The sequence below is a fragment of the Chiloscyllium punctatum genome, chromosome 30, assembly GCF_047496795.1.
Source record: "Chiloscyllium punctatum isolate Juve2018m chromosome 30, sChiPun1.3, whole genome shotgun sequence".
In the NCBI taxonomy this organism is placed as follows: Eukaryota; Metazoa; Chordata; class Chondrichthyes; order Orectolobiformes; family Hemiscylliidae; genus Chiloscyllium; species Chiloscyllium punctatum.
In genome coordinates, this window is record NC_092768.1 from 35,456,752 (window position 1) to 35,475,086 (window position 18,335).

At 40.3% G+C, this 18,335-nt stretch overlaps 1 protein-coding gene across 1 annotated transcript in view; it reads right to left on the reverse strand.

Annotated features, from left to right (window-relative positions):
- Nucleotides 1-654: 654 nt before the first annotated feature.
- LOC140455561 (muscarinic acetylcholine receptor M2-like) overlaps nt 655-18,335 on the reverse strand; it is a 56,797-nt gene continuing 39,116 nt past the window's right edge. The window contains exon 4 of the mRNA XM_072550487.1: nt 655-2,075. Coding sequence (XP_072406588.1) covers nt 655-2,075 — 1,421 coding nt within the window. The remainder of the gene's footprint in view (nt 2,076-18,335) is intronic.

An 18,335-nucleotide genomic window follows, 5' to 3' on the forward strand; every position in this document is an offset into this window, starting at 1 on the left:
TTTACATAGGCCGCCCTCTTCCCTTTAACAAGGGATTCCAATTTCTTATTAAACCACGGCTCCCTCACACGACCCTTTCCTCCCTCCCTGCCACTACAATGTTTCCTCCAGATCATTAATAGCTAGCTCGTTCCTCTTCAGTTTTCCACTTGAAGACAGGTATCTATCTATTGCTAGAAAAGCGTTGAGTTCACGACCAGATTTTATGCGGAGTATGGGACCAAGACTTCCTCAGTAATGGCTGGGATCAAATCTCTTGCTGTTGGCATTAATTTGCTAACATGCGAGTTGATTTAGCCCTTTGGCGTTATTAAATTGCACACTGTAACCTATATAGTGTATTTTACATTGAGTGATATTATTTAAAAATGAAATGAGCATTTCTTGCTAAATATTATTATACCACGTTTAATGATGCTGAGTACTTTATCTTTCAGTTCCTTCATAAACTCGTGTGAATAATCAAACTTTTTTTTTACTTTTAATGTGCATTGCATATTAGTCGGGCATAATCAAACGCTCCTCCAACATTATTCATGACAACTGCTTAATTGATCCATAATCTGGCAGAAGAAAACATCCTTCATTGCCAGTCGTGGATGGATATTAGGAGAGTCACCATTATGTTCGCAAAGCAGTGCATGTTTGAAGTATTCATCTTGTTGCACCAACATTTCTGTACTGACACAAGAGAAGATACTTGAAAGTTTTCTTGAAATTGTTATTACAGAGTGCATAGCAGGCTGGGTTGACAGTACTGTTAATGTAACAGAGCCAGTATCCAATTATCCAAACTGGATTGGGGACACAGATTGAACAAAAGGTTTTAATGAACACGATAACATGGTATGGGGTCCATGTTATAATAAATGCCAGGAGAATTGCGAAGATAGTTTGAGTCACCCTCATTTCTCGGGTTGTAATGACCTTCTTCTTAGCAGTAGTCTTGGTCACGGTATTGATTTTATCATCAGCTCTGATTTCTCTGCCTGCCCCATTCTCGCTAATGATGGTTGGTATTATTTCTGAATTAGTTGAACTGTTATTGTAGTTTTGTGATTTGCGAGCTATCTTTAAACAAAATAGTTTGCAAAATTCCTTAATGAGCCAGCTTTGCACACTTGGAAGATTTGTTCTCTGTTGCATCATTCCTTGTTTCATCTGGTTTGTTGGGAACCCACTGACAAAAGTGGGCTCATTGAAGAACTCTGGCTCCTTTTCTTGGGCACAATTAGAATTCGTTATTTTATCATTTTGCTCTTGGATGTGGGAAGTACCGTCATCCACATTGGTTTTGCTGTTGCCATTCAATTTTATCATTTGACTGGGACAAACACTGTCCTTGCTTGACTCTGACATCTTCTTATTCTCTTTTATTCGACACTTGCTGGCTCGAGATATATGTGCATACAAGATCACCATGATAGTAACAGGGAGATAAAATGCAACTATCGTAGTACCAAAAGTAACAACAGGATTTGAGAGGAACTGAACATAGCACTCGCCATCACTAACATTCCGTTCCCCTGTGATAAGCTGCCAGACGAGAATGGGAGGAGTGAACATAATAAATGGTAACATCCAAGAAGTCGCAATCATTATCATTGCCCTCTTAGTTGTTCTCCTCAAAGGGTAGCTATGCGGTTTGGTCACACAGAAGTAGCGGTCAAGGCTGATCACTAGGAGGTTCATAGCAGAGGCATTACTGACCAGATAATCGACAGCAAGCCATAAATCACACATCATTGGGCCCATGGACCAGTGACCTATTACAATGTAAATTGTGTATAGATTCATGGAGAACACACCTACAATCAGATCAGCGCAGGCTAAACTGAAAATAAAGCAATTATTAATAGTTTGTAATTGTTTGTTGACTTTAATAGAACATATGACCAGAATGTTTCCTATTATGGTCACTAAGCTTAATGATCCTGTTACAATCACAACGAACACCAATTTAAGCGTTTTGTAAGAAGTCCCTTTTCCACTATCGAGCCAACCAGCTGAGTTACTGAGAGAATCATTTGCTTCTGTTCCATTTTCCGCTATCCGATTCTGATGCGCAGTTTGTGCTGATAAAACATAAATGTTGAAGTTAAATAAAAAGATCAATAAAGCATTTTGATTCCAGATCGTTCATTGAATTCTAATAGGAAAGAACAAACAAAGCAAGCGGCTCTTATAAACGTGAAAAACCTTCTCAGTGCCTGGGTTTAATTCGAAGCGACGTCACGGGGCATTAAATCTAAATTGATTGCAATTTGATATTAATCAGGCGTGTTAGCTTATTTACATTGCTCCAAAATGCCCGAATCAGGAATGTTTTCCTTACATTTTGAGTCGTCAACATTTAATAATTTTGAGTTGTTAGAATTTATGTATCAGCAGCAAATAATCATTTACACTTATTCAATTCAAGCGAGTAGCGGAGAGTTACTGTTGAACAGATGACCCGTAATAACCCGTCCTGACATACACACACAAAACAAACACGTACGATACAATCTAATTAGCTCTCAGATCACGGCAGAAAAGAGGCTCATGTTTTGAGCTCGAAACCATAGAGGGAGGGAGAAGCCTGAGTTTGAGTCAATTCATCCTGTAGTTATCCTTTTGATCAGTTTTCCTGAGATCTCAGTTCAAGAGGGAAAGTCCCACTGAGCACGCTTGTAGGGCATGTGACTGGCAGCAATGAACATTACATATTGGAAGACGCAGAATGTTGGATTATCCCGGTGTTTTCCTGTGAAAATGATGCTTCTGCAACAATTCCGCCCACAGAGCAATGCTGCAAAGATCCTCAAAACATGGACCATACGTCCATTAAGCAGCTCCGAGGTGAGATTTAAAGGTTTGCATGAATGAACGGAAAACGACAGAATGATGATGGCTTATCAGCAACGGCAATTCGTCGTTTCTCTGATCACATAGCTGCCATGTTTTATGAATACAGCGCTATAAACAGGCGAGGATGATTGCTTCTCATGGATTTTCTTATTGCTGAGTAGAATTGAAATAGCAAGGTATGATGTAACTATTCTTTACTGAAGCTGGTGCTGCAAAAGTACCTAATATCCCAATCACTACATGTGAATATCTAAATAAATAATATTACATCGATTTATATTCACATTAGGAACAAATGGAAACAAAAACGGAAATTACTGGAGAAACTCAACATCTGTAGAGAGATATCAGTTAACATTTCCGGACCAGTCAGCTTTCTTGAGAAAGGAAGAAGCACATGTCTGCTAGTTTGAAGTTGACGTTCCAGAGTGTTAAATGTCCTGAGGTTTGCTGCAGAAAAGGGTCCTCAAATTTAGTGCCAAGAATGAAATTCGGCCAAAGCTGGGCATTGTATTTAAATCGATGTTTATACATGAGACCAGGGGAACATATTGAACCATGTACAAAAACATGGGGAATGGAGCCAAACGGACTTCTGTTTTTCAAGTAGACAAAAGAGACATGATAGAGCAAATCATCTTGGGTTGTGCTGCATCATTCTGTTTTCTGCTCGTTACTTAAATCGTCAATAGACTTCAGTACGAAATTGTCAAACTGTAGCTACAAAATCGTGTCCCTGGTGATGCTCGTTTCCTGCTCATTAATCTTTTAGTCTTGTTTTTGAATAAACACTATTCAGCGCAAATTTTCCATTCGACAGTGGGTTCCATTTAAGAAAGTAAATGCCGAGAATTATGGGTATGCACTGTTTGAAAGCTCAACACACTGTTGTCTAATTTTTTTTTAACGCTTTACCAAGTTCGGAATGGATGTAGGAAATAAAAGCCTCATTTGCAGTGAAAGATATATTAATAATTTAGAATGAAACATTGTGTTATTATGATAAAAAAATCAATGCATGCTTGAGTTTTTTTAAATCCACGATATTCGTGGCTAGCTTTTCTTCTACAGAATTTAACTTTAAAGCATCTTTTTTTTTTCTAATTTCCTCCTTTAATTTTGTCAGAAAACAACCAAGCAACTGCCTGTCTTATCTGCTTGAGGACGTCGCAAGATTCCTTTGATGTTTTGCAATGCACAAACTGGTGTCGAGTAAAGGGAAGGTAAAGTCACAATATATTGACCGATTTTTTGTGAGGTGCTTTCTTCAGTCCATTCATTCCCCCAAACAGATTGCAAACATGTGAAGCAATTTAAGATAGAAATACATTGTGCGTTTGGGCTTGACTGTTGGTGGCATTGTACCATCCAGGGAATGCTTCTATAAGATCACTTTCGTCTGTAAGCTCTTTATAGCTCCCAGGAAACCATTCTCTTTTCTTGAAGGATTTAGACCGTGTCTAGCACATTCATAGCCCAGGAGAAAGTGAGGACTGCAGATGCTGGAGATCAGACCTGAACATGTGTTGCTGGAAAAACGCAGCAGGTCAGTCAACATCCAAAGAGCAGGAGAATCGATGTTTCGGACATGAGCCCTTCTTCAGGAAAGATTCATTCCTGAAGAAGGGCTCATGCCCGAAATGTCGATTCTCCTGCTCTTTGGATGCTGCCTGACCTGCTGCGCTTTTCCAGCAACACATTTTCTGCCCACATTCATAGCCCACTCCGCATACCAGCAGATGCCCTTCTCTTGGACATATTTAATCTAGTTTCCTGTTCATTACCTGTCCTGTACATTAATTGTAGACATGTCCATCCGTCTGCATCATAAGGAGCTTCATGTTCTAACTGCTGCGCGATCAATTAACATCCCGAGTTTTCTCTCAAACAATGTATTTTTTGCATCGTCATGATCGTTTTGACATGTAAAATGATTTTGAAAATCAAAACCGTTAACTGTTTTGAAGTCTTCTGACTTTGCATTTCACCCGTGTTTCATTATTTTCTAGAACTTTATTTGTACAATCGATTCTGTTCATTTTTATTCTCAATCTATTTTTTCTTTGCATCGATTGTTTTTCCCTTGGCGTTTAATTCTGCTCTTCAACTCTCCTTTCGCTGTCCCTTTTGGAAGGTTCTTCTGCTGACAAACCTCATAGTTATTGTTCTATTCGTGCAAACATTAGCCTGGAAAGTACTTGTATAATGTAGTCACTGTTCCATATATCGGACAAATATGGCTGATTTGCCCACAACAAAATTGTTCACTCAACATTGTGTTAATATTCGTATTATCAGGTTGTGTGATGCTGATGGAAAGAAAATTACTGACCATGGTACAATGTGTACCTCCCCTGTTCATCAACAACAAAATTGCAAGGGAGCGTTTGCATCATTTTTAGCCTGCATCCAGATCGCAGTTGATTAATCCCACCAAAAGGAACAGTTCAGTATTTCAGTTCTGATCATCTGGGAATGTAGTACCGACTCTCCAGCAGTGCAGTACTCCATCTTTACAGATAATCAGAAGGTGGAATAGTTCGTCATTGATGATCCAACGACAGTGCATTATGCATCCAATACCTCTCCTCTGACAGTGTAATACTTCTTTAGTAATGACCTTTATATAACCCTTTATACATCCTGATGAACCTATTCTGCAACCCCGCCAAAGATTCTACGTTCTTCTGGTCTTATAATAGCCAAAGCTTTGTGCAATTTTCCAATCGTGGCAGATTAAATTTCTTTACAGCTGGAACATGACTTGCGAAATTTTACAAGCTACGCCTTGAGTGATGAAGGAAAGTTTGCCATTTGCCTTCTGGAAACTTATCCACATATGCTGCCACATCCAGGGAACTTTGGACGTGTATGCCGATAACCCTCTGAATGTTAATGTTTCTTAGAGTTCTGTTATTTACCGTATACTACCGTCCAATTTTAGACATTCTAACATGCATCAGATCGCATTTCATCAGAGTAAATCTATCTGATTTTTCTTTGCCCAAGTTTCCTACATATCTGTATTCTTTGGCAATCGTCCTCAGTATTTGTAGCTCCCTCATTTTGTGTATTCTACAAACTTCCTAATCAGACGACAGACATTCTAATCCAAACGATTCATGCATTGATCGCAAACAGTAGGGATCCCAGCACTGAACCCAGTGAAAGAAATGAAATTTATAACTAATGTAAATGTTGCTTAATGTCTCTGATGTGTTTAGTCTGCTCTGTACTGTCTCCCTCTATTCTTACAAATGATATAAACGCGTTTTATTTTTGTTCATAACATTTAATCAGCAAAGAGCTTACCTTTAATATCGTGATTCGGAGATGCCTGTATTGGACTGAGTTGTACAAAGTGAAAATCACGCAACACCAAGTTATTGTCCAACAGGTTTAATTGGAAGCACGAGTTTTCGGAACGCTGCTCCTTCATCAGGTGCTGTGGAGTACACAATTGTAAGACAAAGAATTCCTCGCAAATGTTTACAGTGTGATGTAACTGAAGTTATACATTGAAAAAATACCTTGATTGTTTGTTAAGTCTCTCATCTGTTAGAATGACTATGATAGTTTCACTTCTTTCATATCTAAATCTCAAAACGTTTTTAAAAATTACATTCTCAGGTTAACTGTAACAATTGGTGTCGGCCCAGATAAGATATCAGGATGTTGAAGATGTTAGCATCCCTGTGTTCCCTTTCTGTGCCATAATGTTTAGGCGGATTCTAATATAAAAAGTGAGTTAACAGAGTCTTATATGGATTCATGCAGTTTTGAGCGAAGTGCAATGTAACTCTACGAGTACAAATTCACCCCACAAACGTTTGTGTATTGGATGTAGGGTTGTTCGCTGAGCTGCAAGGTTCATTTCCAGACATTTTGTTCCCTTACTAGATAACATCTTCTCGGGAATGGCTTTTTAATTAGATGTTTGGGTTTCCTTGGGTTGGTGATGTCATTTCATGAGGTGATGTTATGCAGAGACTTGAGCAAACAGATCTGCCAACCATCCAACCAAAACTCTGGGTCCGCTACCTGGATGACACTATGGTCATCACTAAACGAAATAAGTTAGAGGAAAACCTTCAAGACCATCAATAATACATTACTGGCATAAATTCACTAAAGAGGAGGAAAACAACAAAAACCTACCATTCCTAGACCTCACAGTAGAGCGAACAGCTAATGTGGAACTTCAAATCAGCGTCTACAGAAAAACAACACATACAGGCCAAATATTAAACTACAGAAGCAATCATCCCAACACCCACAAATGAAACTGCATCAGAATATTATTTCAACGAACCAACACATACTGCAGCACAGAGGAACGAGGCAGAGTAGAGGAAAGTCACCTATACCGTGTATTAAAAAAGAATGGGTACTCAATGAACACAGTCCACCAATGTCTCAGCAACAAACGCAAACAAGCAGACAAAACATGTACAGACACCCTAGCCACTCTCCCCGACATTAAAGACATCTCGGAAATGACTGCCTGACTATTCAGACCCCTTGGCACCATGGTAGTCCACAAAACCACCAACATGCTAAACAGCAGCGAATGAAATTGAAAGACCCTATAAAGACAATGAGCAAAAGTAACGTAATTTACAAAATACCGTGCAAGGACTGTAACAAACACTACATTGGACAAACAGGCAGAAAACTAGCCACCAGGATACATGAACACCAACTAGCCACGAGAAGACATGATCCTCTCTCCTGAGTATGCTCACGAGGAAGGACACCTCTTCGACTTGGACAACACATGCATCATAGGACAAGCCATATAAAGACTTGCACGAGAATTCCGAGAAGCATGGTATTCCAATTGGAACTGTATCAACAAACACATCAAATTAGACCCCATCTACCACTCCCTGAAGAATGGAAGAGAAAGTGACTTCACCACAGGAAATAACATCACCAGAGGAAATGACTCACCAACCCAAAGAAACCCAAACATATAAATGGAAAGCAGGAATTTTCAGCATTGCTTCGCCTGGGGTCCACTGAAGATTTTACCTAGTAAGGTAACGTAACATCTGGAAACGAACGTTTCAGCTCAGTGAGCAAACCTATATGCAAAACCTCAACCTGAGCTACTCAGTTTAAAAGTATTGTGCATGTGGGTATGTGTGTGCGTGTCTGGGATGGGGAGCAATGAGCGTCTGTGAGAGATAGTGTATATGTTTGTATGAGTGTAAAGTGTCTAAGTCTGTGAGAGGATGCATGTGTGAGTGTGGGTGTATGTGCGTCTGTAGGAATGTGTGTGTGCCTCTGGTGGGGAGGTTGTGACTGTATATGTGCGTGTATGTAAGTGTAAAGGGGTATAAGTCTGTGAGAGGGTGCATGTGTGAGTGTGAGAGTGTGTGTGTCTGTAGGAGTGTGTGTGTACGCATCTGGGGTGGGGGTTGCAAGTGTCCGTGTGAGAAGGTATGTGTGTGTGTGAGTGTAAAGTGGTCTAAGTCTGTGAGATGGTGCATGTGTGAGTGTGGGAGTGTGTGCCTGTAGGAGTGTATGTGAGTCTATGTGCGTGCCTGTGTTTAGGGCTGTGTGTATGTGTGCGTGTGCATGTGTAGGAGTGTCTGTGTGTGTCTAGTGCAATGGTGGTCCCCTGTAGTGTGACATGATCCAAAGGCACCGGTTGAGGAACCCCTATGGGTACTGAACTTAGCTATCAGCCTCTGCTCGGCCACTTTTTGCTGCTCCCTGCCCCAAACTCCACCTTGGAGGATGGTCACCCGAAGGTCCGAGGTCGAATGACCTGGACCACTGAAGTGTTCTTCAACTGGGAGGAAACACTTCTCTCTGTTGATTGTTGTGCAGTGCCCATTCATCGGTTTCCATAGCCTCTGTTTGGTTTCACAAATATACCATGCTTCAGAACATCATTGCTTGCAGTGTATGAGATAGACAAAATTGGCTGAGTCGCATGAGTACCTGCCAGACACATGGTGGGAGGTGTTGCCATGCGTAATGTGGTATCCATGTCCACACTCTGACATGTCTTGCAGCGCCTATTGTTACAGGGTTGTATGGAGTTGTCCTGAATGCCGGGCTGTTTGCTGCAAACAATGATCTGTTTGAGGTTTGGTGATCGTTTAAAGGCGAGCAGTGAAGGAGTGCAGAACGTCTTGGCGAGGTGCTCATCTTCATTAATAATGTTCTTCAGGTGGCGAGGATCATAGCAGAGATTTTCGGCTCCAGGGAAGTACTGGACAACAAAGGGTAACCTGTCGGTTGCAGCACGTGTCTCTTTCTTGAGGAGGTCATTACAACTCCTTGCTGTGGCACTTTGGAACTGGTGGTTGATGAGTGGAGCATCATATCCCATTCTTATGAGGACATCCCAGAGTATATCCAGATGCCCATCACGTTCCTCCTCATCAGAGCAGATCCGGTGTATGCGTAGGGCTTTTCCATAGGGGATGGCTGTTTTAATAAGTTTTGTGTGGAAGCTGGAGAAGTGTAGCATTATGAGGTTGTCTGTGGGTTTGCCGTACAATGTGGTGCTAACATGCCCATCCTTGCTGGAGATGCAGTGTCCAAGAATGGGAGAAGAGAGTAGTCCATTATGAGTTTGATAGTTGGCTGAAACTTGTTGATATCTCTGGGTAGGTTTATCAGTGACTCCTCGCCATGGGCCCAGAGGGAGAAGATGTCATCAATGTACCTGGTGTATTATGTTGGTTAGAGGTCCTGTGTAGAGAAGAAGTCTTGTTCGTACCTGCGCATGAAGTTGCTAGCATATTGGGGTGCAAATTTGGTTACCATGGCTGTTCCATATGTCTGGATGAAGAACTGGTTGTCAAAAGTGAAGACATTGTGATTGAGGATAAAGCAGATGAGTTGTAGGATGGTGTTCTGAGATTGTCAGTTTTTGGTGTTGAGTACTGAGGCTGTTTCTACGATGGCATTATTGTAAGCATGCTGGTGTAGAGTGCTGAAACACCCAAAATAATGAGGAATGTTCCCAGTTCGACTGGTACGTGCATGCTGAGTTTCTGTAAGAATGTTGTACTATTGCGACGGAAGCTGTGAATCCCCTGTACAAGGGGTTTCAAAATGCCGACAACATAGCCAGAGAGATTCTCACATAGGGTCCGATTGCCTGATACAATGGGACATCCTGGTGTACAGGTTTTGTATATCTTTGGAAAGCAGTAGAAGTCAACTAAACCAGAAGTACGTGGGATGAGGACACGTAGGAACTCTGAAGGACTGGATCTAAAATCCTGACAAATGTGTTTCGTTCACAGGTATACTCTTTGGTCGGATCAGCTGGTAGTTGCCTGTCGTGTTCCTGGTTGTTCAGTTATCGGTACACTTCCTTGCAGTAATCTGTTCTATTCTGAATGACAATGGCTCCTCCTTTATCTGCTGGTTTGATGACAATGTTGTGATTGGTTTTGAGAGCACGGATGGCGTTGCGTTGTGAACGGCAAATGTTTTGTTCTACCTTGATGGTAAGGCTGATGAACCTGGCATTTGTATACTTCCTGATGGTTTGAGTATGCATGTCAACCACAGTGCAGTGGCCCTCCAGTGGTGTTCAAGTTGACGCCTTTTTGGTAGCTCCTCTACAGATCCCTATGATGATTGTTTCGGTTCATCAGTGGCCTCATTGGGATCACTGCTGGTTCCCTGAAAAACTCCTGGAGTCTCATTCTTCTGATGAATTCCTCTATGTCTGCTGCAAGATCTAAGGGGTCAATTTTGGGCAGAAATTGAGACCCCTGCTCAGGACTTCAATCTTTTCCAGTCGAAGGTTGTGGTTCAATAAGTTGATAACTGATCTCCCCGCAGTCATAATGTTATCCACTGTGGTTCCAGGATGGGCTTGGCTACTACTGGTGAGAATGCCAAGTTTCTCCAGTTTTTGTTCTTGGTGTGCATGTAAATTGTGTAGTGGTGTTGCCTTGTCTGTTTCACTAACTCCATGCAACCCTGTCACGGTAGGCACTGCAAGACTTGTCAGAGTGAGGACATGGATACCAAAATTACACGTGGCGACATCTCCCACCATGTAGATGGCAGGTACTCATGTGACTCAGCCAATGTTGTCTGTATCATATGCTGCAGGCAAGGATACCCTGAGGCATGGTACCTTGGTGGAGCCGAGCAGAGGCCACAGCAACATATGAATGGGAACTGCACAACAATTAACAGACAGGAGTGCGCCCTCCCAGTTGGAGAATACTTCAGCGGTCCAGGACATTCGACCTCGGTCCTTTGAGTGAGTTTCCTCTAAGGTGGACTTTGGGACAGGCAGTAGCGAAAAGTGGCTGAGTAGAGGCTGATAGCTAAGTTCAGTAACCATAAGAAGGGCCTTAACCGGGACCTTGTGTTCATGTCACACGTACAGGTGACCACCATTGCAGTATGCACACCCAGACACTCCTACACACTCACACACACATACATAAACACACTCACACATGAACCCTCTCACAGACTTAGAGCACTTCGCACTCACACACATATATACACTCTCTCTCACAGACACTCTGAACGCCCCACCCCAGACCTACGTGCACACACAGACTCACACACTCACACATGCATCCTCACACAGACTTAGACCTGTATACACTCACACACACACATTCTCTCAGAGACATTTACACCCCCCACCCCAGACACACACACACACACAACACACGCACACACATACACGTTAACATACACATATACGTTTGTAGGGCGAATTTGTAATTGTAGAGTTATATTTTAATTTGCTCAAAAACTGGACGAATCCATGTAAGACTCTCGTAACACACTTTTTAGCTTAGAATCAGTCTGAACATCATGGCACAGACAGGCAACACAGGGAGGCGAACACCTTCAACATCTTATCTGGGATGACACCAAATGTTAGTTAACCTGAGAATGTAATTTTTATAAAACAAGTTTTGTGATTGACATATGAAAGAAGTGAAACTACCATGGTCATTCTAACAGATGAAAGATTTAACAAACTATCAAGTTATTTTTCAATGTATAATCTCAGTTACATCACACTGTAAACATTTGCTATATATTCTTTATCGTACAATTGTGCACTCCACAAAAAAACCGATGAAGGAGCAACACTCTGAAAGCTAATGCTTCCAGTTAAACCTGTTGGACTATAACCTGGTGTTGTGTGAATTTTAAACTTGATTATCAGTTGCTGTTACTGTCCCTCTGCCCTGAAGGCTAATTTTACTTCTTATCATGAATGTTGAAATGATACCCTGTCAACTGACTGCACACCATTAACATATTAGAAAGGCACAATTCATAGCATCGACATGTATTGGGTATCACTGTTTACCCGCGGTTCAGACCTAACATCGTCCACTTACGACAGTTTTTTAGTTCTTTCGGTTAGCCAATTCGTTATCACCATTGTCCCTGTCAATGTTAGGGGAATTAACTAAAATTTTCATTCCTAATCTAATTTCGGATTAACAATGAGTTTAATAAGGAATGATTGTTTTTCCTTCAGAATTATATTTTAAAAATCCAGCACAGCAGCAAGCTTTTTGGTTCAACCATTCTATCCTGATTATTTCAAAGATCTGTTGAACGACCCTCACTTTTTCTCACCGTTGTACTGTATTCTGGCAATTGTTCTTCCTTCAGTTACTTCTTAAATTCCTGTTTGAAGCCCACAGTTGCATTTGTGACAATCAACACATCAAGCTCTGGGTTTCAAATCCTGAGCTCCGCTTGCGAAATTGTTTCCCTTTGTTTTGCACATTGTTGTTTTGAAAGTCTGTGCACTTGATTATTAGTACTATGGCCATTTGAATCATCTTGTCTTATTTTATATCATTATGCAAAAAAAAACGTCCTTTGATTTATGGATTGTGGGCATCACTATCCAGGCCAATTCAGTATTAATCCACTCACCGTTGCGCTCATTTAACATTCAAGCGACCTTCCCTTCTAATCATTCTCCCTTTAATGTTTTTCCTTATAATCACAACATTAATACTCACTTCAACCACTCTTGCAATAGAATCAGTTTTCCTATCAATTTTTGATTGCTGTTTTCGGAATTTGCTGCTGGTTTTGAAGGGTTCGAAGCATAACGTTCACCACCAAACATTCAAGTACTGTATCTACTCTAATTTAAAATGTGCACGCCAGCAATGTTTGCATTACTAATCATCTCCTCACGCTTTTCACTGTTTCAACGACATTTGAAATTATACTCGAAAAGGTTTTTTATTCATATTTATCATAACCTCCTGACTATTAAGTTTTTTCAACTTAGAAACAAAACTGCAATTCAATTGTTTATTTTTCGTCACCTTGCTGCCACTTGTCGGATTGTAATAACAGTAATGCAACAACCGCTTTTTACTGTATGTCGACATGATTTGCAGCTGCATTATTGCTAGTTCCAGGTAAGGAGTCCTTCAAATCAGAGTTCGTTCCACAACACATTTATTTGTATTGAATTTTAGCTTACAAGTGTTCGTCAATTCCTCACGTTTCTGAATGTTTCCCCTTCAATATTTGAAAATCCTCCTTATTTCCAATTTTTACTCTCTGAGGCCTGTATTGTTGCCACTCACAGAACAAAATCGAGAATTCTTAGATCATGAATTCAGTGAGAATTACTGTTAATGGTGGGAAGTATCTCGCTCACATAGTTAAATTAATTAACCAATTTAAGTAAACGGATTATTGAACACATTTTTCAACTGCTCTCTGAACTTACTGAGAGTCATGGCATAAATGTAAGTACGTGTGCAGCAACTTAGGAGCTGAAGCATGAATCCTAATTCTTGCTTTAAATGAGGCACCAATATAGACTCAGACTCGAAGAACATCAATCCAACACTTGCAGAATCCATCACATGGATCGACCATAAGAGAATGAAATTCCCAGACAGAACAAAAAGTAAAGTGTTCGTCTTTGTGTGCCTCTCCATCACCAATTCACAAGGACGCACACCATTGCTGCTTCCCTGTAGTCTCTTACAGACTGTTCTTGATAATAATATATGTCTCATGATGAGAGCATGAAGTAGTAGTATGACAACAAAGGGAAGCGCTAGAGTAAGAATATAATGAAGACGTATGGCTGCCAACCTGTCCAGTGTTTCTGTAACATTTCTTGATACACAACAGAACCAAGCTCTGTACCCAAGTAGATAATCATCCGTTAACATAACATACCACGTGATGTTCTTTATCGAGCTCAGTAAAATTACCGATCCCAGGGCAAAAGCTGCAGTTTTCTCAGTGCAATATTTACGTTTAAACTTGTGGCAACAAATGGCTACAAACTGATCAAAAGTGAACACGACAGTGAACCAGACACAACAGTCTGTGGCTGAATGCAATATGATGTCATGGATTTTATATATTTCGGTGAAGTGCTCAAGGACAAGACTTTTCTGAAAAAGAATAGGAAAGCATCTGTCCATCAGTTCAATAATAAGAAGCAAGGTATCCGCCGCAGCCATAGATAGCAAGTAATGTGTAACACATTTGGTGAGACCACAATTCCCCCGAGATAGAATCAGAGCAGTCATTATGTTAACTGTGAGAAAAAGATATAAATATGAGAAAAAGTAGTTCACTCGTGTAAAAAGAACAACGCCACTATTCAAAAATTGTGAAAAGTACAATATATCAATGTGTTCTCATTTTGATATATTTTCAAATCTACTCAAATGCACATGATTGTCATTTATCGATGATTAGGTGCAAAACTCCTCAACGAACGTATTTCAGAGCCAACAGAAGGTTTTCGTATTCATGTCAGTGATATACTGCACGCTGATGATGCTGCACTAATTGCGTAGCCTGAAGACAAGCTAGCAAACCTCAACATGTGATGTATTGACGTATGTGATCTTCTCCTCCACACACTCAAATTCAAGAAAACTCTGCTTTGGGACAATGTGACATTTCTACTCACATAATCAGACTGAAATGAAAAACACAGCACTGGAAGCAATCAATAACTTCTGCCAACTAGTCTATGTTGAGAGACAAAAACTGTCTCCTTCTGACAACTCAGAAAAAGGCAGTCTCCACGTTTGATCCTTTGTCATAACTGATAGGAAGAGAAAAGAAAATTCTGAAACAATCTGACCAACACAATCTTTAGTGGTTGAATACTTTCAGCCAATTGCTTATTTGTCATGAAGCTTGAATAGCCAAAATGTCAATGTCAGTGTAGCGGCGTTGAAGCACCTGAGCCCAAGGCTCACATGCTCCTTTCTCTCTCTCTGCTTTTTTACTCTATTTTTACTTCTTCTTTCTTTTTTTATCTTTGGTCTTTTTAATCTTGGTGTCGTTTGCGTTCATTTGGGGAGTTTTAGTGCGGAGACATTGGTGGGGTGGATGAGTAATGACGGCAGTGGAGGGCACAAAGCGGCTGTAGTGAGATTATTTTGGAGAGTGGTGACTTTAGTTCCAGTGGCGGTAACATCATTTGGTCTGGTGCAGGCAGCGCCAATGTGGTGGCTGAGGCTGTGGCAGCATTGCACGACTCAATGCAGGATTCATGGTGGCTGTGGTGGAAAAATATTTGTAGAGAGTGGCAACTCCCAGTTGGAGTGGAGTGTTTTGCAATAACTGAACCAGGACCCTTCTGAACGCCTGTCGGTGGTGGAGATTCTATGGTCCGACCAAATTCCGCCATCAGAGGGAGAGCCAGAAGTCACCTGGACAGCTTGGGACATGCCTTTTGGTTTTGTTCCTGTTACTTTGATTTGTACTTGTTGCATTGTTTCTCTAAGATGGCGAGGAGATTGTAGACTGTTTACTCTTTTCACTGTTTTCCTGTAATTGGTATGTGACAATAGAATCTCATCTAATCTAATCTAACCAGCTAAATCAAATATGCCAAGAACGTTTTTGGCACTTAAGCAGTGGATACCTCACTAGTTTTGATATTTCCACGTCTACAAAGAAATTCCTTGCAAGGAGATGAGTGTGTAAGGGAGCTCAACCTCAAGAAGATTTTCAAACAAAACCTCAGGCGTCAACGACAATCACAAGTCTGGAATTCTTCCTGAAGTTTGATATAAATTCAGTCAACGTCTGTAAAGTGTAACCAGAATGCTCTCAAATTTTCGAGATGTAAAAAGGGAATTCCAACTTGTCAAATTTGGTCACAATAGATTTCATCCCCAATGACGGATGGGTGAATTCCCCTCATGGTACTTGGATCAGTCTCTCTCGTTCCACCTTCATCATAAGTGAGGCAATTCATCTCACCGATACTCCCCATTTTTCTGAGGCTGCACTTACATCATCTCTAGCTGGTGGATCGTTGCTAAACTGAGATGAATATTGAAATACACGTGTGACAAAATAATCTGTCGGTTCCAGTAAAAATTACTACGGACTCCATCAATTAATGAAATTGAATATTTCAGATAAAGAAAAGAAAATGCAAGTCTTTTTGTGTCAGGGTTCTTTCCTCTCTGCTTCATAATCCAAGTTCGAGTCCAGCATCAAAATGTTTTTGTGCTGGATGTTATAGTGGTACTGTGATCAAACCAATTGATAATCAGTTAGTAAATCCAGTCACAACCTACTGGCCATTCAGTAAGAGCGGCAAAATCTCCTGATCAGCAATCCCGTGGAATGGAATAGCAAGCCATTATAGTCACTCCAAAGCAGGCGTATGATCCAATGTCCATAAACCCTCTCTGCTTTCTGTTTTCTACTGATTCGTAATCCATGGTAGTAATTAATTGCTAAACGTCATGGTATAGGAAACATTTATTGACATTTATTAACCTTTGGCTATCCGACAGGAAAGAAGTACTCAGTATAAATGGATCATTTGTAAATTTCCAGACTATGATTATTGGAGGTACAGTCAGATCAGTACATGTGTTCGTTCACAACCTATATCAATGTTTTGGCTGCACAAACCAAATGTAATTTTCTAAAATTGCCGACGTCACAAAGGAAATCAGGGATGTACCCAATGAGAAAGATATAAAACATACTCCAGAAAATGTGAACAGGAATAAAGATTGGGAATAAGACGGCAATTGACACACACACACACACACACACACACAAACACACACACACACACACACACACACACACACACACACATATATATATATATATATATGGGATTATCCATTTTCACAAGAAGAACATATATCCAGAGTAGTCCATAAATGGTGAGAGGTAGACATTTCTAAATTAACAAAGGTACCTTTGTGTGATTGTTAATAAATCTCTTAAGGCATGCATTCAAGTGTCTTGACAGATTAGAATGGTGAACGGAATGTTAGACTTTCTCACAAAGGGATCTGAGTACAGATGCGCTGAAGTGTTGCTATAATTCTTCGGGAGCTTCGTAAGCCTGCAGCTGGATTACTGCATGCAGTTTTGGCGTCTTTGCTCAAAGATATGTTTAACAGTGAAGGAATGCAATGAAGTTTCACCAGACTTGCTCTCTGTATATCAGGGCATGCCTCTGCAGAGATTCAATAAAGTTGTTCTGTAGACATCGGAGTTTTGATGAACGAGTCATCATCACAATGAAAACTAAAAAATATATAAATGGATCAAAAAATGTAAGCCAGTTTGTTCCTCTGGTTTAGGAGTAGGAAACTATGTGTCAAAACATAAAATAACGATGTCTTTCATCACCAAAGTCTGGAGAATTTTGTTTTTTCTAAGAGGTAGGAAACCTTAGAGAACTGCTGCCTCGAGCACTGAGGAAGTGCATCAGTTTAAATACGTGTCGAATAAACTGAAAAAAGGGTGATGGTGTTTTTCTTAGCAATGCTGCAAAGGGTTATATGCCTAGAGTGAAAAAATATTGATACATTGAATCAGAAATGGCAAATTATTGACAGGTCAGAATTGTCGGACTGAATGGTCTGCTTGTTTTTATATGTTCCTAAACAAACAGAAAATGCAGATGCACAAATATGAATGGTGTTATTTTGTCGAAGATGATGTCAGAGTCAGTGCATTCAGAAAATTTACGAATTTTCACGTAAAAAGAGCTATACCTGTCAAAAAGTAGTGAAGAGACTAAGAAACATTAGAGGAGTTCGGGACTTCAGAGCATATTGTTTGTGGGTCAGAGAGAGACTTCTTCTCACACGTGCCACAGACCCCAATAATTTCAAATTATTTCAAATCAATAATTTGAAAGGGGTCCACTGCAAGCCTAATCATTACATGAAATTACGATTGTAAGATGATTCGTGGTTGTTATAAAATCAAGCCATCTCGAAAAGAAAAAAATGATGTGAAGTCAAGGAAAGCATAAAATGAGATGGATGACCGGAGCTGCATTCAAAGTCATGACCTTGAAAGTTTTTACTGATTATCGAAGGTCTATGTATCTCCACATATTGATAAAAATCTGTATCATGATGCGTGTGAGACAGAATTAGAATTTGTGTTTTCTAGTGCGTGCTGAAAATTTGAAATAATTGAATCTTAAGAAGAAACTTCCAAATGGGAACAATTGAAAA